This window comes from Rhamphochromis sp. 'chilingali' (assembly GCF_963969265.1).
Source record: "Rhamphochromis sp. 'chilingali' genome assembly, chromosome: 16".
Taxonomy (NCBI): domain Eukaryota; kingdom Metazoa; phylum Chordata; class Actinopteri; order Cichliformes; family Cichlidae; genus Rhamphochromis; species Rhamphochromis sp. 'chilingali'.
This window is the reverse complement of record NC_137943.1, coordinates 4,281,954-4,308,743: the sequence shown is the minus strand read 5'-3', so window position 1 is coordinate 4,308,743 and position 26,790 is coordinate 4,281,954. Positions and strand designations below refer to the sequence as shown.

General features: G+C 41.7%; 2 protein-coding genes across 5 annotated transcripts in view; both read right to left on the bottom strand.

Annotated features, from left to right (window-relative positions):
* LOC308412688 (uncharacterized protein) overlaps nucleotides 1-26,790 on the bottom strand; it is a 512,620-nt gene that overhangs the window by 241,250 nt on the left and 244,580 nt on the right. The window lies entirely within an intron of this gene.
* brinp2 (bone morphogenetic protein/retinoic acid inducible neural-specific 2) overlaps nucleotides 1-26,790 on the bottom strand; it is a 285,511-nt gene that overhangs the window by 51,038 nt on the left and 207,683 nt on the right. For all 4 annotated transcript variants that reach the window (XM_080907211.1, XM_080907210.1, XM_080907212.1 and 1 more), the window contains one exon: nucleotides 24,615-24,851. In XM_080907211.1, coding sequence (XP_080763337.1) covers nucleotides 24,615-24,851 — 237 coding nt within the window. The remainder of the gene's footprint in view (nucleotides 1-24,614; nucleotides 24,852-26,790) is intronic.

Sequence of the window (26,790 nt, the reverse complement as noted above, 5' to 3'; positions counted from 1 at the left end):
TTGCCTGGTTTTCTCCAGATATGACCCTTGGCACTCAGTGTGAGCCTTTCCAAATCATGTCATGTCAAATCAACTGAATTTACCACTCAAAGCAAGTTATAGAAACAGCTGACAGATTATCGGTTGAAACACTATATATCTGAATGCTGTGAATCTGTGCTATAGAGAACTTTAAACTTTAAACTCACTGTACTGTAACTTTCTCTATGTCAAACAGCAAACAACTCGATTTTGAAATAGAGAAAGTGGACAACTAAGCAGCTGAATAACCAGATGTTTCCCTCAGAAGTTGGTAGAGACTGAAATCAGAGGTGAAAATTGATGAACACCTATGCTGATCTACTGAATTTGGTATACATGAGATGAAAGCATTAGGGGTGCAACGATACACAAAATTCACAGTTCAGTTCGGTTCGGTACTTTGGTGTCACGGTTCGATATTTTTTCGATACAAAAAAATGTTCATGCTTTTTTAATTTGTCATTTATTAAAATTATAAATATATATTTTAACTCAAACGTAAAGTTTTTAAATTTAATGTTGCTGAAACAACAAAGTAATAAAATAATAAATCTATCTGATCGAGAAATCACTCATCTTTGGAAAAGAGAGTTTACTACAGAGAAATGGCTCTTTCTAAAATAAAAGCTATACTATCTTCTGGGCTATATTCTCAGCAGCATATTAAACATATCAGGTCCCCATAAGGAGAATCATGTGCTAACGGCTGTCTAAATGACTCGGGTAAAGTTTGTAGCATGCGTGCTTGTTGTTTTTGTCTGCTTCCACTTGTCTTTGCACTAGGATGATGTCGGCGTAAATGTGCAGTCATATTCGTTGTGTTCCCACTAGTGCTGTCAGCGTTAATCTTGTTAAAATGACATTAACGCCACAATGCGGCAAATCTCAGTTAACGAGCTACCGCGGATCGCCCCGTGTGTGGGGCTGGACGGCGTCAACACGTTAACGAGCTAACTGCGCTAACGCAGTAGTTCCCACCCATGTAATTGAGCATTGCGTGGCACATCCGACATAATGTTTTACTTTAGTCCATGACGCGCTTACCTTCAGGGTCATACTTCACATGAAGACCAAAATAGTTCCAAAGGCCAGATCTGAATGAGGGTGGGGGAGGTTCAATTTGCCATGTTGCAACGAGCTTAGCTTCTGTCTTGCTAGCTTGCGCTGCGCTCAATATCGATATGACCTGAATCATTTGGCTGACCATGTCTATGCCAATTTTCTGATGCCTTCATCAAACGGGATACTGCACCATGTAGTAAAGAAATCTGCAAAGTAGCAATTGCATGATTTAAATGTGTCAACATGGACCAAATCGCTAAACTGTGATTTCACATTCTCCAAATATCAGAATTTAGATACACTTTTCTCGTACCAGGTTGGACCTCAATTTGTCTTCAGTCAATCAGTCCCAGCCTGCTTCAAAATGGCCACCGTCGTCCCTGTACCCAAATCCTCCACCATCTCCTCATTGAACGACTGGCGACCTGTAGCCCTGACCCCCATCGTAAGCAAATGCTTCGAGAAGCTGGTCAGGGACTTCATCTGCTCTGCACTACCCGACTCACTGGACCCTCTACAGTTCGCATACCGCCACAACAGGTCCACTGATGATGCCATAGCCCTGACACTACATACTGCCCTGTCACACCTGGAGAAGAGAGACACGTATGTGAGAATGCTGTTTGTAGATTACAGCTCAGCATTCAATACCATCGTTCCCTCGAAGCTGGACAGGAAACTGCAGGATCTAGGACTGAGCAGCTCCCTCTGCAGCTGGATCCTTAGCTTCCTGTCTGACAGACGCCAGGTGGTCAGACTGGGCAGCATCACCTCATCCCCCGTCACACTGAACACTGGTGCTCCACAGGGGTGTGTACTGAGCCCTCTCCTGTACTCACTCTACACCTACGACTGCACAGCCACTAACAGCTCCAACATCATTGTGAAGTTTGCGGACGACACTACAGTGGTGGGTCTTATCACCAATGGTGATGAGACGGCCTACAGGGAGGAGGTCAGCGCCCTGACCCACTGGTGTCAAGACAACCATCTCACACTCAACGTCGCAAAGACAAAGGAGTTGATAGTGGACTTCCGGAGGTGCAGAGAAGTACACACCCCCATCACCATCAACGGCGCTGCTGTGGAGAGAGTGAGCAGCTTCCGGTTCCTTGGTGTACATCTGGCTGAGGATCTTACGTGGTCAGTACACACAAACAAAACAGTGAAGAAGGCGCAGCAGCGCCTCTTCTTTCTCAGGAGACTGAAAAGATTTGGCATGAACCCCCGCATCCTCAGGACCTTCTATCACTGTGCCATTGAGAGCATCCTCACTGGATGCATCACCACCTGGTATGGCAACAGCACCGCCTACAACTGCAAAGCTCTCCAGCGAGTAGTGCGGTGCTCTGAACGGATAATTGGAGGTGAGCTTCCCTCCCTCCAAGACATCTACAGGAAGCGCTGCCTGAGGAAAGCGGGGAGGATCATCAAGGACTCCAGTCACCCCAGCCATAAACTGTTCAGACTGCTTCCATCAGGAAGGAGGTTCTGCAGCATCCGGTCCCGTACCAGCAGACTGAGAGACAGCTTCTTCCATCAGGCCATCAGACTGCTGAACACGTCATAGACACCTCACCTCCACTACTGGAACTTCAACATTATGCACTCCATACTGTACAGTAACGCCACTGTTTTGCACATGTCTCAACTCTGTATATTTTTATAGATTTTATTTTATTGTTTACTCTATTTAAATTGTAAAATATGTGTATACACACACACACACACGTGGAAAACATTTAGTATACACATCCAGAAATGCATATACTATTATATATTGTACATATATTTATTAGTTTAAGATGTAGCCATTCTTGTATTTTGCTTGTTTACGTTATTGTATTTTGCACAACTCTGTTGCTTGTGAAGCTCGCACACAAGAATTTCACTCATATGTACTGTACCAATGTACCTGCACATGTGATGTGACAATAAAAGTGATTTGATTTGATTTGAAGAATTGCCTTAATTCTTTGTGGCATAAAGATCCTTACCAAAAAAGTGGAAGAACTGTGAAAAGGGTTCAGCCGCGCACAGTTTTATTTCATTTTGCACTTAAAATATAATGTAGTAATAGCTCTGCTCAGCAGTGCCTCTCTGCTCCACAGGTCTGGTTCCAGACATTGCATTAACTGCCTCAAGGGCAAACTGCTCTCTGCTTACTGTACTAACTGCATAAACCTTTATTTTAATATATAATCCATACTCAAAACATCTGTCGGGAGTCAGATATGCTGAGGTAAAGTGTTGGGAAGCTGAGCCACCAAGGTAAATGCCACGAGAATCCCACGCAGTCATAACTGAGACATTTGCCGCAAAAACATCTGTGACTGTGATGGGTAGCATAAGCTCCTCCCATCATGCTCATCGCCATCACTCTGGAAAAATTCAGCATTTTGGTTTCTATGGTGGGCAAAAGCTGTCAATAGCACTGTGTAGGCTGTGTGCCAGAGTATTTAATACAGAGGCAGGAGAGCGCAGCAGGTCAGGTAAAAAGTCAGCTTTTTGTTACTATTGGCAACTGCTTTCAAACAAAAACAAAATCTCTTTTGGCTTTTTGTGCAGGTGTAAAGCATGAGAGCAGCACTCTACTCTTTCAGTCTAACATGTGAAAATACCATGATGACTTGCACATAGCAGCCATTGTGTGAAACTAATTAAGCACAGCATTTTCGTTATTTGAGTCTAACATTCAGGTGCAACTCAGTAAAGAATTGCTGATGGTCAATCCAACCAGACAAAAAAGTAGTTCATTATACAAACTCACTCTCTGTTGGACCACGCTCTTCTGTATTTGAAGGAAACAAATGACTTCATTTGTTAATGATAATAATAATAATGGATTGGATTTATATAGCGCTTTTCAAGGCACCCAAAGCGCTTTACAATGCCACTATTCATTCACTCTCACATTCACACACTGGTGGAGGCAGCTACAGTTGTAGCCACAGCTGCCCTGGGGCAGACTGACAGAAGCGAGGCTGCCATATTGCGCCATCGGCCCCTCTGGCCAACACCAGTGGGCGGTAGGGTAAAGTGTCTTGCCCAGGGACACAACAACCAGGACAAAGAGCCCGGGGATCGAACCGGCGACCTTCCGGTGTTAATGAGACCTTTTACAATAATAACAAAAAACCCTGGGATGTTAAATCGTGTTGCCATTCAGTACACACTCTGGCTTACATAGAAAAAAGCTTTGATTTTGTGAATTTGTTTCACATGGTAATAGCACGTCCTTTGTGATCCCTCATATGAGTCTCTGCTCACTTTGCCTGGCAATAGCAGGCACCTAATCTTTTCCCACTCAGCAGCTGAATTACCTCATGGTGGGGTGAGGGTGACCAATCCATTAGAGTGAGTTGATCATGTGTGTGTCTGTGTTTCTATCAAAGCAATTGTTGGAACTTAAAACTAATAACTTTATTTAACCAGGAAAAACAACCCATTGAGATTTAAAATCTCATTTACAAGGTTGACATTATCATTGTGAGAGAGCTTTCCAACTAGAAATATGTTTGTTTTTTTAATGAAGTATAAACCCTTTAAGTACTAGAGACAGAAAAAGGAATGCAAACAACATGTCTGACACGTTTCAGGTAAGGAACAACCCACACAGCCAGAGTTATGCAAATGCTACTTCTTTGCTGTCTTTGTCCTGTTTTCCTCCTCTCTTAACAACAGGTAAGGGCAGATGGCCGCCCAACTCTGAGCCTGGTTTTACCGGAAGCTTCTTCCTGTTAAAAGGGAGTTTTTCCTCTCCTCTGTCGCCAAATCATCTTTTTCCCTCTTTTCCTCTTCTGTTGTAGGTTTTTTACCATACAATATAAAGCGCCTTGAGGTGTCTGTTGTTGTGATTTCATGCTACATAAATAAAACTGAACTGAACAAAATTTTCCAATATGCCCCACTCTGACCCATTTGGTCATAGCCAAAAGCATTTAACATCATGCACTTGGCCACTTGAGCTTTCATTTAGAAAACGAAAACTCAGAACATATTATGTAAACAGGTTATGTGTTTAGCATACATTACCCCAGTGATTTAGCCAGGTAAAAAGAACAATTCTGCTGCGATCCTGGTCCTTGCTTGGAAGTGAGGATGAATAGAGCTTATTTTATGTTATCCTCAGGCTTTTTGAGTAGGTTACAGGCTTTGGTTAGAAATATGAACTTAGGTTACAAAAAGTCCATGTTTACTGTCTGGCATTTAGGTATTCAAGGACCAAATGAAAAGCTGCCAAATCAGAATCTAACTTGCATATACAAGTTTCTGCTCAGACCAGACAAAATTGCACCACTTCTTGCTTCCATATGTTATATTCTATAGCTATTTAGCCTAAGGTCAGAATAACATCTTTTCAGCTTTCAGCAAGCATTTTGCTGTCACCAGGGCTGGACTGGGACAAAAAATTGGCCCAGGCATTTAGAGACCGGTCCACCAGGTATTCTAGGAAAAGCCATAAAGCCTTTGAATGAAAACAGATGCTGTTGTTACAGTGATGTACAGTCTTGTTGCTATATGTATGATTTCTATACATTTTACATCAGATAAAAACTTTGGTTGTAAGATTCAGATAATTATTTATTAAAAGCGAGACATTTTAAATGAGAATAAGAAAGAAAAGTATTTCTTTGTGCCCCCCTCTCCCTGTTAATGCCCGACCTGCCCCCCTGGCAAAACTTTGCTAGACCCGCCCCTGCACAGTTACCAGCTGTCAGTTACTTAGAAAAGGATCCTGGTGTTATTTCTCAGAAACAGTTTATAACTTCCCTTCAACTCATTCATGTCACCTAAAAGGTAAACCTGTTTCTCCATCACCTGTTTAGCTGTGATGATTCAGTAAGGACATCTCCTGGTTTTATCCTCATGTTTCCCTCTCAACAGATCATGACCAGCAGCTTTTACAGCTGTGGCTCCAGCAAACATAGCAAATATATTTTTGCTCCAGCAAATATTTAAAAAATTCTAACAACAACTGATCAATCTTAAACGGGCTGCTGTTGTTCCGCTGGTTTCGTCTTTCTGGCGCAAAGTGGACGATAAACAAACGATGGGATTTGCAACAGAAAAGCCAATCAGCTGATCATTGATCAGTTTCATTGAAGTAGCAACAGGAGAGGGAGGGGAGAGAATGAGAGAAGAAGAGGCAGCTGTGCAGCATAAACACACAGAATAACTCCAGGCTTGTGTCTTTTTCCATTCTAGCTGAAGTACGGGACAAACTGTGTTTCTTTTCAGCTCAATACAAAACGCGTAATATTTTCTCTGAATAGAAGACGATTCCATTTTTTACGGGACGGTTGGCAACTCTACTAACTAACCTTATAAATAAAATCAAGTTCACTATCAGTAACATCATAGCACCCACCCAGCTGTATAGAAACTCCGTCATGTTAGCTAGCACGCAGTAGTTATTGTAACTGACTGTGAAAAGTCAGCACAACGAAAATAAACTCCACCTAAACTTGGTTTATATCTGACCCAGAGAGACTGCAGGTCATAACTTCTTACCTGAAGTTCAGTTCACCTGACACTCGGACCGGCGGCCACCTCGGGTCTCTGCTCCTCCTGCCTCCACTTTCCCTCATCCACCTGCTGGCCTCTGTGGAAGCTCCGCCATAGCCACTACAAAGCAACTGAGTTATTTTTACACATCGGCCAGCATCTGGCCAATCCACCACCTTTCATTGTTGATACCATTACAGAAAAAAACATCGGCCCATAAAAACGAAAAATCACCATCTGCCCACCGAGCGATGGCCAGTCCAGCTATGGCTGTCGTTGACCATTTGTCTGAGAATGATTGCATATGGATTTTCTTTGAAAATAGCAATTATGCACATGTACTCCAGGTGCCCGTTCTCTTTTAAGACCTCTACTGCTGATGTTAAACCTGAAGGGACAAACATGTCAAGAATTTAAAGCCTTGGGATAACTTGGACCTTTTACTGTTAGCTCTGGACAACTCATAGTATGCAATCTATATTTAATCTTTCCAGTGATCGTTCATTCAGTGGTCAAAACGACTGACTCAGGTCATGTCTCTGTATACAAAAACGGCCAGGAACAGACTGACCAGCGTTCCTGTAGTATCAGGAGTATATAACAAGGAAACACTTTGACATTGTGCTCTTCTGTCCATTATTGTTAAATAATACTTGCACTACACTAGTAATTATGTTTATTTCATAACCAAGAAATTGTGCTTCATTCATAATGCACATGAAGATGCTCGTTTCAGTGAGGAGAAAACACAACATGTGTGTTGATTCTCACTGTCACCATTTTCTAATGTTAAAATGACTTCGGGCCAACAGTACAGTCCTATTTTTTTCCTATTTTTCATTTCTGGCTGAAGATATACAGTGGGGCAAAAAAGTATTTAGTCAGCCACCGATTGTGCAAGTTCCCCCACTTAAAATGATGACAGAGGTCAGTAATTTGCACCAGAGGTACACTTCAACTGTGAGAGACAGAATGTGAAAAAAAAATCCATGAATCCACATGGTAGGATTTGTAAAGAATTTATTCGTAAATCAGGGTGGAAAATAAGTATTTGGTCAATAACAAAAATACAACTCAGGTCAAACGTTTACTATAGGTCTTTACCAGGTTTGCACACACAGTAGCTGGTATTTTGGCCCATTCCTCCATGCAGATCTTCTCGAGAGCAGTGATGTTTTGGGGCTGTCGCCGAGCAACACGGACTTTCAACTCCCGCCACAGATTTTCTATGGGGTTAAGGTCTGGAGACTGGCTAGGCCACTCCAGGACTTTCAAATGCTTCTTACGGAGCCACTCCTTTGTTGCCCGGGCGGTGTGTTTTGGATCATTGTCATGTTGGAAGACCCAGCCTCGTTTCATCTTCAAAGTTCTCACTGATGGAAGGAGGTTTTGGCTCAAAATCTCACGATACATGGCCCCATTCATTCTGTCCTTAACACGGATCAGTCGTCCTGTCCCCTTGGCAGAAAAACAGCCCCATAGCATGATGTTTCCACCCCCATGCTTCACAGTAGGTATGGTGTTCTTGGGATGCAACTCAGTATTCTTCTTCCTCCAAACACGACGAGTTGAGTTTATACCAAAAAGTTCTACTTTGGTTTCATCTGACCACATGATATTCTCCCAATCCTCTGCTGTATCATCCATGTGCTCTCTGGCAAACTTCAGACGGGCCTGGACATGCACTGGCTTCAGCAGCGGAACACGTCTGGCACTGCGGCATTTGATTCCCTGCCGTTGTAGTGTGTTACTGATGGTGACCTTTGTTACTTTGGTCCCAGCTCTCTGCAGGTCATTCACCAGGTCCCCCCGTGTGGTTCTGGGATCTTTGCTCACCGTTCTCATGATCATTTTGACCCCACGGGATGAGATCTTGCGTGGAGCCCCAGATCGAGGGAGATTATCAGTGGTCTTGTATGTCTTCCATTTTCTGATGATTGCTCCCACAGTTGATTTTTTCACACCAAGCTGCTTGCCTGTTGTAGATTCACTCTTCCCAGTCTGGTGCAGGTCTACAATACTTTTCCTGGTGTCCTTCCAAAGCTCTTTGGTCTTGGCCATGGCGGAGTTTGGAGTCTGACTGTTTGAGGCTGTGGACAGGTGTCTTTTATACAGATGATGAGTTCAAACAGGTGCCATTCATACAGGTAACGAGTGGGGGACAGAAAAGCTTCTTACAGAAGACGTTACAGGTCTGTGAGAGCCAGAGATTTTCCTTGTTTGAGGTGACCAAATACTTATTTTCCACCCTGATTTACGAATAAATTCTTTACAAATCCTACCATGTGAATTCATGGATTTTTTTTTCACATTCTGTCTCTCACAGTTGAAGTGTACCTCTGGTGCAAATTACTGACCTCTGTCATCATTTTAAGTGGGGGAACTTGCACAATTGGTGGCTGACTAAATACTTTTTTGCCCCACTGTAGTGTAGATGCCCCAATTTTAATGCCATTAGGTGGCATGTTTAGGTTCACCGAAAGTATTACAATAACTATTCTTTTGCAGTGCTTATAATGACCAGATTTGCATTTACTACAAGTTTTATTCAGAGCAGATAGTAAACCCAAATGTAAACATTGTGTGCTTTAAAAATATATGCTACTTCCAGGTTCATCTTCTAGTCCAGTGCAGATCAGACTCTTGATGGTAAACAGTTTGTGCTGTTTTAATAGAAAATTCTCGCATTTCCCTGACTGTTGGTTATATTGAACCTTTTGGAGCAAGCCTTTCTGAGAATTTGAGGCACTAAAAAGCAAGCATTTTCTCACTCTCACTAGGTGTTTCATTTTTAAAGGAAAGTTAATACAGACAGGAGAAGTTAGTCATGAAAGCATGTGGTCCTAAAAGTTAAACTATTTTTTCTCATCTCCATGTTTTTCCATGTTTTTCCCAAGACAATTGGGTAATAATAGAAAGCAATGGATACAGAATGTCTATAAATATGTACATGATCATTGGTGCATTTTTTTAATAGTTTTTTCAAATGGGATATTTCTGAACTATGAAACTACATATTTTATATTGGTGCCTTTCTGAACAACGCACTAATGCAAAGGGTCTCATGCTTTGTGTTGTATGTGAACATGGTAACAATGCCGTGCTTGCTTTTCCTTGCTTTCACAAAACATATACTGTAGCGCACAATGAAAAAATATATACACTACTGATCAAAAGTTTTAGAACACCCCAATTTTTCCAGTTATTTATTGCAGTTCCAGTCCTTCAACTTCATTGAATAGCTTGAAATGGTACAAAGGTAAGTGGTGAACTGCCAGAGGTTAAAAAAAAGAAAGAAAAATAATGTACGTTTCAGAATTATGCAAAAAGGCCCTTTTCAGGGACCATACAATGGGCTGTTCTGTAGCAGTGGAGGTTGATCAAGCCTTGAAAGCTGGTGCTACTAATTCCTACAGGTGTTCCACCTTTCTGGATTTCTTAAAACCCCCTCTGTCTGCATAATAGCAGGAACACACTGTGCTACTATGCCCTCGTGAGCATCAGATGAACGGTATTATACTGCAGAAAGTAGTGAGTTGCTACAAAAATGGCGAGAAAAAGTAAATTAACAATGGAAGAGAGACAGATCATCATAACGCTTAAAGACTTAGGTCTTTCCTACAGAGAATTTGCAAAGAAAGTCAAGGTGTCAGTGAGTACAGTTTCCTTCACCATCGAAAGACACTCTGAAAATGGGAAAACTCTGACAGGAAGCGACCCGAAGCCACAACTGAATCAGAGGACAAGTTTCTGAGAGTTAACAGCTTGCGTTTTAGGCGGCTCACAGGACAGCAGCTGAAAGCACAGTTTTCGTAGCAAGCAAGTCTTAGTTGTTGTGTTTTTGTTTGTTTGTTTTTTTCAGTCGTTACAGACGGGACAGACATGACTGGGGGATAGGACAGGGAGAAAGAAAGAATGAAAGAAAGAGAGGGAGAGAAAGATAAAATAGAGGGGAGAAGAGATGGTGAGAAAGGGGGGAAGAGAAAAAAAAAGCAAACAAACAAAAAAAAACAAAAAAAAAACACCTGGATCACTTGTCGAGACAACAAAAAAGAGCAACATAACAAACATAACAAATACAAAACATCACAATAAACTAGCTAACAGTAGATACTAAATATTAAATGTTATTGTGCAGCACGCAAGACGACAGCGCACAATGTGCTTTGAGGTAGCAGCCAAGAAAGGTAGTTTGTGTCTGTGCACACCTGTGTGGAACAGCGCACTTGTATTCAAAAGGTTTCTCCATGTAACAATCTGCTAGGGCAGACCTTCCCAAAGTGTGGGGCTCAGAGCCATGGCAGGGGGGGCATGGGATGAAAAGGGGGGAAAAAAAACAAAACGCTTGGACACTGCCAGCACGGGGCGCCTACAGAAACGCAAAGCAGGAGATGAAGAATCTCTGAATATGTTTCCAAACCAACTTCATTCTAAGCCAAAGACTAGAAAATATGGTGAAGCATATCTTCCCTTTGGTTTCACCTGCACAAGTGCCGAGGTAGGTCTCCTTGTAGAATTGGTTTTCCCTTCGTGGGGAGCAGTGCTGGGCTGTTTAAATCACAGACAAATAGTATCCCACATTCGTGATTTTTAGTTCACAAACACTTCTTGTAATGACTAACTACTCCTGACATTTTGGAGATGTTTGCTCTTTATACAGTAAAGTTACAGTGGGATACAAATAACATCAGGCTGATCCTGCCACGATTTGTCCCCCGGTTCAAATCCCGGACAAACAGTATCCCACAGTTGTTTATGTTTTTAAACCCATTTTGCACAGAGAGGCATTTTCTGAAAAATGTATTGACAGCAATGTTGAATATTATTACACAGGAAAAAAAACAACGACACGTAAAATTATCACACCGTGACACCTCTGCCTTTGTAAATGGAGGGACAGTAACTGTATGTGTGTATGTAAGCATGTAAAGCCTGCAGATAGTCAGATTAACAGTATTTTGTCTCAATCTGCCATTGTAGAAATTCATCTCATGTAAACAATAACGTGGTGCACAGCCTGACGTGAAAAAAGGCACATACCTTTGACGTTGCGTGATGAACTCTGTATTCCTCGTCCACACGTAAACGCAAAAAAGGAGTTTTAGAAAATCTCAGTTTTCGGTGATTCGAAACGCCGTTTATGTGTGGACGAAACAGCTGCGTTTTCAAAAATACCCGTGTAGGTGCGGATGTAGCGTAAAAAAGTTAGTAGTTTATTTTCTTACTACCTGTAATTTATTGCAGATTACTTGTATTTGCTTAATTGTTTGCTAAATGTTTGAGGTGTGAAATAAATCGCAATGGAGCAAAATATGGGTGTGCACACGCACGCGCGAACATTTTTCTTGTAAAACAAAGGGGGGCCCAGCAAAAAAAGTTTGGGAACCACTGTGCTAGGGAGTGTGGGGAGCCATAGCCCCGTCCCCCAGGGCATGAAGCAGGTATGGAGGAGATCCAGGCCCCAGACATCCAGAGGCCCCAGAGTACAAGGACCCAAGGAGGACCACCAAAGGGGGGGGGGGACCATGCCACCCTCCTGGGAAGAGCTGAGGAGAGCCTCAGGTGAGCAGTCACCCAGCAGCCATGGAGCAGAGGCCGGAGGGGGTTGCAGTGACGTGCCCGCGGGCTCTGCCAGCAGCCAGCTGTGCCAGAGAGGACCGAGCCCCAGGCCCAGGGGCCTGAGGGCGCCCCACCCCCGAGAAGGGGCCCAGCTGGGCCACAGGCACCAGGCCCCGCCAAGCGGCCACCAGGAGTGAGCCGGTACATACATGAGCTCCCAGCCCCTGACACCAAGAACCACCAGCGCACCAAATTCTGAGGGCATCAGCCACCAGCAGGGAGTGTGGTGAGGGGAGATAGGCCTTCATACCTTGGAGAGCCTGAGGTGTTCCCAGAGAGGTGGAGTCTGAGACCCAACCTGACATATAGACACAGACGAACATGCGAACGCAGACACAAACGTGCATTCCCACCCCCATATACACATAAGCAAACATTCGGCACTCACCCAACGTGTAGCAAGTCTTAGTTTTTAACAGTCAAGAGAAGACTTCGAGCTCGAGTCGCAGCAAGAAAACCCTTGCTAAGGCATCACAAAAAGACAAAGAGGCTTGCCTGGGCCATGAAACACTGCTATTGGACTACTGAAAACTAGGAGAAGGTATTATGGACTGATGAATCAAAATTTGAAATCTTCAGTTCATCACGCAGGATCTCGAGTAGGCGAAAGGATGGTTCCATAGTGTCTGGCATCAAGTGTGAAACATGGAAGAGGAAGTGTGATGGTCCAGGTGTCGGTGACTTGTACAGAGTGAGGCACCTTGATCCAAAACAGCTACCACAGCATTCTGCAGCACCATGGAATAACCTCTGGTATGTGCCTAGTTGGTCAGGGGTTCATCCTACAGCAAGATAATGACTCAGAACATAAGTCCAAGCTATGCCAGAACTACCTCAGGAAAAAAACCCAAGATGGTTTCCAGACTTAAACCCCATCCAGCTGGATGAACTGGACAGAAGAGTGAAAGAGAAGCAAGCTACAAGTGCCACACATTTATGGGAACTTCTGCAACAGAAATGGAAGGAACTTTCTGAAAAATATTTTATTTCTATTATCATTTCAGAGTGCAATGAGACATTAAACTGCATAATTTTCAATAAAAAAAAAAACTGGAGCAATTGAGGTATTCTAAAGCTTTTGACCAGTAGTGTATAGATAGATAGATATTCCTGCAGTACACAAGGAAGATGCAGAGATGCACAGGTAGAGGGAAATAGAGAAACAAACAAAAGAAAAAAGTACTAGTAGCACAGGCAAAGACTACCTCTGCCAAACATTTCCTCCTGTGAAATAAATGAGGAAGATTAAATTAGGAGGGTAAATGCTGCCAAATCTTCAGATTACATCCTTCTATCCATCTACAAAAGAAAAAAAGAACCCTACTTGTTTTTTTGCTTTAACAAATCACCTACATCTACACCTTGACACAGCATGCTTTATGACAGCAATAAAGGTGGAAATGGGCAGAGATTCAAAGCAGTGGGGTCCTGATAGCACTGAGTGGAATCCATGCCAGGATTATTTGTAGGTGGTACAAATGATCAGACAGATTCCTGTTAGCTTGCAGGGATTCTTTTTCATTAACATGATGGAGGAAGAGAGACAATTAGGCAATCTGTCCTGCGCTACAAAATTACAAGAGGAGCGATATGAAGCAGAACGAAGAAGTTGAAAGGAGGATTACAAGTGTACAGACAGAAAAAAAGAGATACACTTTCATAATCAGGATTTATAGATTAATCAGTAATAAATGTCTGCCTGTTGTAACAAGACGATGATGATTAAATAGGGCTTGCTTACTTGCACTACAGCAAAGGGGAAAGATGCTAAGTTTAGTGGTTTTTAGATACATTTTCAGGCCAGTTAAAGTACATTTTACTGATTTCCAGAGGTGAGAACCAACAAAGCACAAACACTTCTTTAGTTTACTTAAGTAGTATTTTCAGGTATCTCTATATTAAATGGGTATTTATTTTTTCTGACAACTTTCTAATCCTTAAATTTTCAAAACAGGCACGTTACTTTAGGTTTAACACATTTTAACTTGCGCCTTCAGACAAATATCAAACTGATTTGAGCCTAAAATGAGGGAGCAGAGGAAGAGGAGAGGCTATATTTAAAGGTGCAGACTGACATTTGACCAACTGTAAATTTAAAGCTGATGTATAATGGTCTCGTTTTCATATCCAACATTGTGTATTGTGTTAGTGAAGTCGTGTTTTTTTCATATTGTGAAACATCATTCAAAACAAACTGACTTCTACTAACTTCATGTTACTTCAAGGTTGATGGGTGGCATACTGTGTTGTAAAGACAATATAAACAGTACACTCGAGTGTAGGGAAAATTAGCCAAGATGGGTTGTGAGATATTGGGTTACATCTTGTTGAATTCAGTTGTGTAAATCCATAAAGAGCAGTACAGCTCAAGGCAGCAGCAGCACAGGTCAGCTGATCACAAAGAAATGATTGTGAGTTGTGATTTTTTTAACCACACTGACCCACTATAACCAATCTTGGGGTGCCCCACCTGCCAAATCTCACTTTAACTGTTGATTTTTTCTGTTTTGGTTAGGAAGCAAAGTCAAAATAAAGTCTCTATTCCCATGTACTAATATTTTGTTAATATGGCATAAAGATTAGCTAGTGTTGCACAGTAATAGCTGGTAAAAATATTCTTTCTGACTTTGAGTAAGCCTGTAGTTTTTCACTTTTTACTTGGGTAAAAAAGAAGAATGCCTGAAACTTTTGCCACTGTTGCTGATCTCATAATGACCCAGAAATGGAATAACTTTAAGATCCTTTGTGTAAAATCCAAAAAAAGTCACTTGACACTAGAATCTTTTACATGAACTTTTACATGAACTTCACTAACATCCTCCTATCCTATTTTGTATGTGTAGAGCTCACAGCGCTTTTATTCACATATGAAAACCTCCAATGTGCAAGGTGCTAGTGGGTGAACTACCAAATATATGTTTTTTAAAGTCCACATCAGTTCTCTGTGTTGCCTGACAGTTTTCCGTGCTGCTTTCAATTTCCTGCAAGGTTTGATGGCAAATTACTGAGCAAATGCAAAAACCACTGCAGTTCTCACTACAAGCTCATAAAATAAAGGGATATTTAGATCTGCAATTGCTTCTAAATTCTGATAACCACTGAGTAAAATGTTGAAAACTGCGGTTTAGTTTTCATCCATTACACCCATTTTCAAGTAAAATTTTCAAAATTACACATTTTGCTGACCCACCCATCAACCCTTCTCTAGCTTCGCTTTTTTGTGAACTCCATCAGCCAGTGAATGAAAGAACTGCAGTAAACTGGTATTTGTGAGTGCGCTGTTGTTCTATTTGACCACATTTAAAGCTAGACTCCATTTGGAATCTGGCCTTGAAGAGAAATAGTGTTTGCACCACAGGAAGCATCTGTTCTCTGAAAATGACTTCATATTCCTTTGCTGCTGCTCTGTGTTACCATGCAGAGCATTTAAACGAGTTAATGACTCCAAGTAGATGCTGTTGTGCTTCTGCCAGAAGTTAAAGGTGTCCCTTGTTGATGAGCTTTGAATCACACACACTGTTTCTCTGCTTATGTATGCTTAAGCAGAGAAGGTTTCCTTTTAGCGAAGCCTCACTCTGCAGTGTACCTGCATCCTGCCACGTGGACAGCCAGACTGTGTTTGATGTGTGTGTATGACTCAAACATACTAAAAAGAAACAAACCTTTTCTTTGGTAAAGAACCATCTAGTCAGTGTCATACTTTTCCCCTCAGTATTTCTAGCCTACTTAATGGTTACTACCAACTTCACTCAGCATATCCAATTAACATTGTGACTGGTGTTGTGATGCAGCAGGTACAGTATGTCCTCACAATGGTAACCTGTGTATAAAAGGTTTTCTGTCTTTCTTCTTCCTATTCTCGATATGGAGTGCTTCATTATTAGTCAACTAATTAAAAGAAACATGCTACATGCAGCTTATACGCACCACTTATGCTAAACAAAGACAGGATAAGAGTCTGCAGCCATGCCAACAGCTCTCAGAGGTTGTACTGCTTGGAGAAAGAAAAGCATACTGCAATATGGAAAGAGGTTTGAAGTTCGGTAATGAGCCTGTTACTGAGGAGTAAATATAAATAAGATATAAACTATAATGGTAGCAGCTTTTATGTAACATCTGCCATCACAGTTTAATCTGATAAGCCTTCATCATATTCCACAAGAAATATAGACAACCTGCAGACAAGTACACACCAACATCAGTACAGCACCTTTGTTTCATGAATTGTCCATGGCAACATCAAACAGTACAATTAAAATTAAAATGAGTAAATAAAATAAAAAGCAATGTGCTACTACTTGATAAGACTCATAATGCTGGTTAAGTGATGACGTATAGAGTCTCTGTTAGCTGCTGAAGCCTCTCCTGTGTTTGCTGAGGCTCTTGTCTTTTCAATGGGCTGCAGTGCTGTATTTCCTCTTATCGGAAGAGACACGGTCCTTGTCATTCTCTTGTACACCATTTTATGTGGATGCCTTTAAGCTAAGCTTTTACATCTTTGCTACATATTCTGGGCTTACAGTGTTCCTGACTCCAATTTTCAATAATGAGTCAAAATGTGTCACTATTAAACCAAGTACGATTTCAGTGCGTATGTTTAAGTTTAGAATCTTGATTTTTGGTAGGAAATTCATTCAAACAGTGTAGCGTGTTAATGACTAAAATGAAGCTTATGCCAAAGTTCAATAAGAAAGATCAGTAGTCACACATCTGTCTGCTTCCCAGATGTTAGGTGGCTAATCTAACTTTTATATCCCTTCCACTTTCCCATGCTGTCAAGCTCCTCCAATCTCCACCTCTCCTAGACTCCACAGGATCCTGGCCTAATTCCTATCACCGCTGGGATTCCATTCTGCTGTGCGGTGTTCAGTTCCTAACAATGACCCCTCCCTACTGAACTCTGCTGAATGTTGTCTGAAACACTCTTGGTTGCAGTTTAGTCTGTTTTGTTGTCTTCTTCCAGCCATATATTGAAACTTGTCTCTGCATATTGTTTCAATGCTGAATCAAGTGTAGCAAATGGTTTACCAGCCACTAAGAAACATATAAATTACTCATCTTGTGCTGTAAATGGAGTCTTGTCAGTGACTCTCATGCTGAAGCTTTGTTTTGGTTTCTTGTCTTTCTTTCATGTTGGTGTTTGTTTGTGTCCACTGTTCATCCATACTACTGCACCACAATGACCATCAGTTTGTATTCTCTTTGTTTCTGATGAAAAATGTAACCCTCATCCTAAAACTTTAACCATTATTAAACACATTGCCAATGCCGCCCCTACAAAAGAAATTTCTGTACCAGCACAGCGGTAACGCTCTTTGCTGTCTCTTATGTCTGCTTAACATTTCAAATGATGTCATACTGAGATGTAGCTAATGCTCCCAAACCTGGTATTTAGTTGTTTTTTATATAAGAGCTTTTAGGTGCTTTGTCACTTTTGTTGTTGTCGTCAGCCAGATCATGTTGTACACATTGTAAAGAACTCATGCAATTCAGTTGTGGTATTGTAACAGGATGCCACCACTGCAGGTCAGGTCACTTTAGGAAATTATTTCTCTCCTAGATGTTCCATGATAAACTGTAAGTGGTATTAAGTGGAAGTGTTTAGGAACCACATCAACTCGGGAGCAAAGTGCCCACACAAGTCACCGTGTGTTGAGCTGCATTGTGCATGAAAGTTGCCAGCTACTCTAACATTAACTTCAGCTTCAAAGCTATGTGCAGGAGATTCACGGCATACAGTCTCTTCAATGTGTAGATATCCATTTTGTCCATATACTATATGCCTCATTTTAATTAGTAAATGGAGTGGTTCTTGGAGTGGTTCTTATATGATGCGTTTCTACTTAAGCTCTCAAATCGCTTTATACAAACTGTCTCATTCCCACAAAGCTATGCGGGCCACATTCTAAGTGCTTTCTCGTTAGCATTCACACTCACATGAACACATTCAGAATTAATGATGCGTTCTTTCTCAAGGAAAGAGAAAGATACTCAGCGCTAATGTATCCTTAGCACATAGACTGAAGTCGCCAGGAATCAAACCACCAACCTTCTGATTAATGACCTGCTCTACCTCCTGAGCCACTCAGCACATGAGAACAGATATTCTGCACATTTTATTAGGCTTTGAAGACTGCTTTTACCTCTAAATTGCTCTCAGTGTTTGTCTCTTGTGAGGAAGTCATTTGGAGTGCAATGTCAGACTAACAGGTGAAAAGTCAATGTTTAGAGTGCGAGCACAATGTGCATGAAAGAGTTGCCTTCACCTCCATATGCAGTTGGAAATTCTTGTGTTGCCGAAATGTTGTAGTTGGTGTATGCTTAGCAGAATCAAAAGAACTGGACTTTGAATTTAATGGTTTCCTTTTTTAAAATAGAATTATTGTAAAGTATTTAAAGTATGGGGCATTCACCTGAACATTATTCTGGTTAATAATTCGCATGTCATGTGTCAGTCTCTCACCTGAACTGAACACAGCAGAAAATGAAACACTTACTTGAACTTTTTCCTTTTTTTTTAAAACTCTGACTTTCTCTCAGTAGGGAGTTTACACTACCTACTATCCACCCCTGGAGCAGGGAATTGAATCTTAATTACCAAGAAGCTCCATCTTACGTTTCATGTATGAGTGACCTCATTCGTTTCCTAACTCCCTGCAACATATATGGTGGGCCAAGAACTCACATTCCTCACATCAGCTGTGCTAATACCGTAAAGATCCAGCTTAATGGGTTGTTTGTTGAGTGGAACATTCTTATGATATGCTAATTCTAAACCCTATCAGAATTTCATTATAAAATTGGCTCTTAAGGCTGGCACTTCAGTCCATGTGTCACTGTAGTGTTGTGTCACCTGTGTTGGCTCAGTTCAGTTAATTATCTTCTAAAGTCATGGATCACTGGGGGGTTTCTGATTGCTTATAACAATGCTGGGAGGAGTATCAGGCTATTCAAAACTGCTTGGATACATGAATGATTCATTTTGTTTCATTTTAACTTAATGTGACCAGCCCTGTACTTATATTACGTATACATTGTAGTTTACTTGGAATCATTCCCACATAAATTGCCCAGAAATATAAAACAGGGAATCAGTTGCTACTTTTTATCTGTGACTCTTTGGTTTCCCTCAGCAGAAGAGCTCTGAACGTTGGGCACAATGACACAAACTTAGTGTTGACTTTTGGGTTTGGGGGATTTATAAAAAACAACAAACATACAGTTTCTTTCCCTTTTCTGATCAAATCACAAGGCCATGAGTCAAACTGAAATGCCACCACATTAGATCGGCTGATGGCATCAAATTTTGTATCTGACTTTGTATCAGTGTCATGTCTGTTGTCATCAGTGCTTGCTTTGTTTTGTGTTGCCATCCTGCTGCTGCAATATTCTTCAATATTCTGTGGAAGGGCAGAATGTCCCAAAAGAGAGACAGGCCACCAAATATCATAATAAAATATCGATCTTCTGTTAACTACGGTGTTATTGACTGAACAATTTTGGAGATCACTGACTATGTTAAGAATCTGAAGCATAATTTTAAGAATTCAACTTTCTTTCCTTTACCCTCTCATTACTGTCATCACTGCTGACAACCCCAAATCTAACCCTGCAATATGCAAATGAAGCACCAACCCAAGGCAATCAGAATGTAGAATTATTGTTTTTATTAAGTTGTTGTCAGAAATCTTGGCAACCAGGGACCAATGAAAGCAATCATTTTAACTTAAACACACCCAAAACGTTTTCATTAGGGTCAGGGTTACCAGCTAAGATGCCTTAAACAGCTTCTAATTAAATCATTTCAGCAATGTAATCGTGCTGTGCTGTGTTCACACTGGCACAGTGGTGGCATCTCGTTCCTTCATTCTGATTTATTTTTCTTTGTCATCATTACTCCCATCTGAGTGTACCAGTCTGGAGATGCCTCACTAAACTACTGGAGGGCTTTACATTTGAAACTATAATGTCCCGAGTTTAAGAGGGCAAATTAGAGTAGATCAAAGAAAAACCCTGGACCAACATATGATCAGTTACACTGATTAAACAGGGAGAAATTAAAATCCTACCACTAATTACATTTTAGCTTTAAGTAGAGGCTTATAAGGCCTTTATCTTATGTGGCTGGGGAAAATAAAGGCTCTGGTCACTGTTTGTGGAAATATGATTATATATGTTTGTTTATTAGTGTATGTACTGTCACAAAAGATGGCCAATCAGACACTGAGAAAATAGAACTAAGCAGTATTGTATCAAGGCAAAACTACTCTGTACCAACTTTTAAGCCTGTGACAGAGGACACATAAATTACAGCACTGTATTACAAATATGTCACTTCAATTTCATAAACACACCATGAAGTCAAGGTATTAGAGGATCTGGTGCTAAGCCTTAAAGCTGGTAGTGTTTTCCAATTTCACGAAACCAAAGGTGTGATGTTCCAACTTATTCACACCTTCCTGGGACATCTTGCCTCCCAAAACCTTGCATAAGATCTATCAGAGAGAGAGAAGAGCCTTAGAACAGAGAGCTCTTGTGATGTATGTGTGTGTGTGTGTGTGTGTGTGTGTGCGCGCGCGTGCGTGTGTGTATGTGTGTGATTGTAGCTAGCTATCAACCTAGCTTTGGGACTTTGGTTTTCAAATTGCAATTGGCTGAGGTTCGAGGGTATTATTCTCCTCTTTTGTTTGGCACACACAGTGATGTAGTCTCTTCTATGTCCTCCTTCTGTCTCTCTGACACACACATGAGCAATCTGTCACACACACCAACCTCCCAGTTGTTTTCCTCTCGCCACAATAAATTTATCAGCCTGTCCCAGCAGACGAGATTCAGCCCAACTTCCTAGACAACCCCAGAAGCTAGAATCCACTTTGTGTGTGTGTGTGTGTGTGTGTGTGTGTGTGTGTGTGTGTGTGTGTGTGTGTGTGTGTGTGTGTGTGTGTGTGTGTGTTCGTGTTCGAGTGAAAAGTTGCTGAAAAACTAGCAAGAGAGAAAGAGGGAGAGACAATGAATACTAACACCTGCTCTTAAAGCTCTGAAAGTCAAACAATATTTGTCATGTAGATTAGCCTCCTCTCTTTTTTCTGCATTCATTTTTCATCCCAACTCGCCTCATGCTAGGTGACTGGTAGTGTGTGAACGTGAAATTGGATTGTGAGTGTTCCCTAAAATTAGATAAAACTTTGATGATCCCCTGAATGCAGTCATGCCTGTGGCTGAGCAATCTATGCCTGCCTGTGCTTTGGTCTGCCCTTTGTTGGTGTGTTACAAACTGGGGAGCCTTTCCGGATATTTTCTTAGCTCATTGCTCAAACACACAGGGCTGCAGATGTACTAAAGGCCTCATATTCTATGACAAACAACACAAAGTTAAGCTCCTGACAAAACCCATAAAGTCAGCAGAACAAGAAAAGCCATGCAATTACACATCCTCCTCCTGTCTGTGCTCCTTGTCAGCGCCTCTTTATAAAGACTTAACACGCAGCAAAAGGAAGTAAAAGAAACCTTGCAAAGTCAGGTGCTGTCAAAATGAGCCTAAGTGAATGCACAAAAATGCTGTTTAGCAACATAATGTCACTTAAAGAGCAATTTCAACCTATATGTCAGCACACACACACACAATCTGCTAATCTCTGTGAGGAAACTCAAGATGCTCACAAAAAAACTGCCAGAAACCCGTCTCCAATTAAATTCTGCCTACATATTCCAAGTCATTAAGAAGTGAGCTGGTGATGTGTTGAGATGTAGCAAAGGAGAAAAAAAAACAATGCTTTATCCAGTTTAGGAAATGATGTCCGAGTTATTGGCATCATTGCCATCATTATATGACACACCTGTGTCTTGCTTTCTATGACGAATAGGTCGGCTTGCTGGAAAACAACAAGAGTGAGATTGTTAACCTGATTGAGGCTCTCTCATTGTTTCTCAGCATGCTCAAGTATAACCTTCACTTTCCTGTAAATTGGTCAGAAACCATGGTTATGGCCAGAAATTTTGGCAGTGATGAACAAGCTTTTCATGTATTCTGTAGCTTCTGTGTTTTTATTTTTTGTTTGTTGTTTTTGAAAATTTTCAAGTTTCAAAAGCTTTTATTGGCAGTAAATCAAATTTTTAATCTGGACTATGATTGTACTACATTATGTTTATACAGCACCGGCTTAAATACTAAATTCTACAAAGTAACATCAAATGTATTGTGTGCCTATCATTTGCACATAGATTGAGACAACATTTAACTTTTTTAATAACTACATACTTTCCTCACCTGTGCCCAGATGCATATTTTCTATATAAATCGTGTAAACCTCAGTAATGACAGTGCTTATAGTCTGTGGTTCCAAAGTATCCTCATGCAATCAAAAGTTAAAATACGGTATGAGCAAACTGCAACCATAAACCCATTAGGAAAGTGATTACTGAGGCCATAAATCAAAAATTGCTCAAAAACTTAAATACACCTTCTTTAAGTATACAGAGGAGTGTCCCCGCCGCCGCTGGTCATTGCCACCAATTTGAAATTTAAGGTACTTCTGCACTGGCTTTAGATTTAAGGCTCGGGAACATTGCTCTGTCTTTGAGGATCCACATTACAGCATTAGCATTAGTGTAAGCTAATGCTGCTTGCCTTAGCTTGCATTGCTGCTAGCAAAATACTGATTTGAGTGGATAATGTAAGCTAGCGCATTCAAACTTTAATGATGTCTCTGCCTGCATTCTGCTGATCTACTTGGATCAATTAATGCTGCAAATAAATGTAAATCTAGTTAACTTTAGCTTGCTAAAAATATTACTAACACAATACTATCTAAATTGAAATAATTAAAAAATGTAGCAATGTTTTCTAACTTTTTTAATTATTTACAAAGAACAGCGGTTTTCTAGATGTTACACAGAACAGCCTACTTTTAATTATACTTTGCTGTATTTGCAATAAAAGTATCATTACTTGTATACATACTTTTCATCTCTGAGCATACAACATGTTAAACCTTGGAGCAGATGGTGCCACTTCAGTCAGTTCGCTCCACTCAAATGACCACACAGTCACCAGATCTCAGACCAATGAACCAAACTGACCAAAATCCCCCTTGTTGAATCTATACAACAAAGAATTAAGGCAATTCAGAAGATACAGGGGATCCAAACTCTTACTAACAAGAAGTACATACTTAAGTGTTTAGTGAGTATATCAGGCTGTTAATGAAGTTTGCATTAACTGAGCTGTGAACCGAGTACCAACTTATTGTTTTGGTCTGTCAGAAACTTGCAAACTGACTAATTATGAACATAATCATAGCAACACTTCACAGGTACACACTGTATAACCAGAGTGTTACTGAGCATAAACTGCTTCCAGCTTGGAGGAATAAATCATCACCACCCCACCTGCTGCATCTACATCTGGTACTGGAACCGAACAAACTTGTGCAACACGCTCCCTGTCCAGCTGTCCACAGCTCATCCTTTCTGTACAGCCTACCTCAATGCAAGGCCAGCAAATAAGATTTTCAGTGTTATTATAGCTGTGTGGAAAATGTTGCTAAGTAATGTCAAAACTAAAGAAAACGAATCTGCATAAAAACCACAAATACTCTAAGGATTTGTAATTCATTGAATATTTGTTTTGTATCTAAGAGGTTTAAAGAGCAGAACAATTCAGTATCAACTCATTTGTTGAACAACATTTCTTCAAGCTTCTTTCTGAAATTAAATTGCTGCTAGTGCTGAGTGCACTGCACTCTTGCTGGTTATCCAACTATTTCATTGCAGCTCCAAGCAAGCATTAAATAGACATACTGTGAGTCTTTTTGATTCTCAAGTGTAATGCTAATTATGCTGAAATATGAACAAAAAATATGTTTTAGTTTTTTTGGACAGTGTACGATTGTGGTTCCAACACTGTGTGCTAAAGCAGACTGGTGTGGTCTATAAATATTCAAATATTATTTTAGATTTACTAAATGCATAGAAGGATAATTGTCTTCTGGACTGTAAGTGGCTCACACTAGATGTGTGTTGAATGTGTTACATACATATCTGCTGGAAGAAAAAAAAACCTGAACCTCAAAGATCCAAGTCAAGTGGAACATATTTTTCGATGGATGTTAAAGTTGTTCCCATAAGTGTTACAGGTTTCATCACAACGACAACAGTGACAAGACATATAGCATCTGAGAATCAAACTCAAAACACCACACCGCAGACTTACCGCCAAAATACATCTTGCATTAGTTATCAGCAGGCTTTTGAATCGCCATACAAACCTTTTATACGCATTCAGATGTTAAGTGAAGCATTTTTCTTCCAAAGCAGTTCAGAAACGAAACCAAAGCATTCTTCAGCGCAACCTCTTTATAGCTCAACTGCAGCTCAACAGCTTGCTTAGAAACATGAACCCATACCTGATTCCATGAACTCTTGGTTGAAGTTGTTCCACGCCTCTTTGCTCTTTTCCAGGTTCTCCTCCATGACCTTGATGTCAGCAAAAGGACAGTTGCATTCTGGGAAGCGAGGAGAGCACCGGCACCAGCAGTCATTGTTGCGACAGAGCAACTCGCCCTCCGAGTTGCATGCCACGTAGCTGAGGGCTGCCTCCACAAAACGCCCACGCAGAAACTCTGGCAGGACATCTTGTAATCCTGGAAAGAAAAGGAAGCACATGGTAAAGCATTTGGGATTTTTTTTTTTTAGAATGCTCTTATTTTTGAACAAGCAGACTCTAAAAGAGTCATATTTTATTTTAGGCTATTTTTAAGGCTTCAAGTAAAAATACATTTTTAGCACTTGCGATTTAATTGAGAAGACTGTGAAGTAAAATTCTTGACATTTGGCATTTCTAACCCAGCTGATTTCTTGTAGGATTTTAAACAATTGTTAATTTCCTTTATCATACACTCAACAAAAATATAAACGCAACACCTTTGTTACTGCTCCCATTCCCCATGGGATGGACGTAGAGACCTAAAATTCATTCCAGATACACAATATAACCATCCCTCCCAAACAGTGGTCACAAATCAGTCCAAATGTGTGGTAGTGGGCACATCTGCTATATTGAGATAATCCATCCCACCTCACAGGTGTGCCACATCAGGATGCTGATCTGACATCATGAGTAGTGCACAGGTGTACCTCAGACTGCCCACAACAAAAGGCCACCCTGGAATGTGCAGTTTTTTGCGCTATTGGGGGTCTGGGGACCCAGAACCGGTCAGTATCTGGTGTGACCACTGTGGAATACACCAGGCACAAATACACGCACACGCAGGTATGTACTGCCAATTTCCACATTTATTGAATTGTTTGTTTCGACAGCTGACTCAGTCGCACAGCCTGACAGCTCACGAGCCCAGCTGATCTCCTCGCCGCTCCTCCCCGTCTCACTATAAACACAGCGGAGGGAGACCATCATCAGTACATAAACACCATCAGCTGTTCTTACCGGCCTCGCAGCGCCGCCCTGTTGAGCCTTCTGCTCCACTCCTCCCCGGTGGAGAAGGCCGTTTTCTCCCTGGCCTCGGCAGACAAGGGAATCTGCCAATAGCCCTTGGTTAAGTCCAGCGTCGTGAAAAAGCGGGCCGTGCCTAACCGGTCCAGGAGCTCGTCGACCCGAGGCATGGGGTAGGCATCAAAGCGTGACACTTCGTTCACCCTGCGATAGTCGACACAGAACCGTATAGACCCATCCTTCTTCGCCACCAGAACGATGGGGCTACACCAGGCGCTGTGGGACTCTTCTATTACTCCCATCCTCAGCATTTCCGCCAATTCCCTCTGCACGATTTTTCGCTTATGCTCCGGGAGCCTGTAGGGCCGTGAACGCACCGTCACGCCGGGCTGCGTCACGAAATGGTGCTCGATGAGGGACGTCCGGCCGGGCAGGGGGGAGAACACGTCCGCAAAGCGCTGTTGCAACGCGACAACGTCCGCTCTCTGGGCCTGTGTGAGATGGTCATCACAAGGGAGGGAGGTGGGAATGATAGAATTTGGCACCTCAGGCCCCAACTCATCTCTCTCCTTCACCAGGCTCACCAGAGAAGCGGTTTCGACCTCTCGCCACAGTTTGAGGAGATTGAGGTGATAAATCTGCGCGGCTCCTCCCCTGTCCGACCGAGCGACCTCATAGTCCACGTCCCCGACACGCCGTGTGACCACAAAGGGACCTTGCCACTTGGCGAGCAACTTCGAGCTGGAAGAAGGGAGTAACACAAGCACTTTATCCCCCGGTGAAAATTGCCTGAGTCTAGCCCCTCTGTTATACAGGTGTTGCTGACGCTGCTGAGCCTGGAGCAAATTCTCCCGTGACAACCTCCCCAAAGTGTGGAGTTTTGCTCTCAGGTCCAACACGTACTGAATCTCATTTTTGGCGGGGCTCGGACCGTCCTCCCAGCTTTCTTTAATCAGGTCGAGCACCCCACGTGGCCTCCTGCCGAACAGCAGTTCAAAGGGAGAAAATCCCGTGGAGGCCTGGGGCACCTCCCGCACCGCGAATAACAGAGGGTCTAGCCAGTGATCCCAATTGCGTTCATCCTCGTTAATGAACTTCCGAATCATGGACTTTAAGGTCTTATTCAGCCG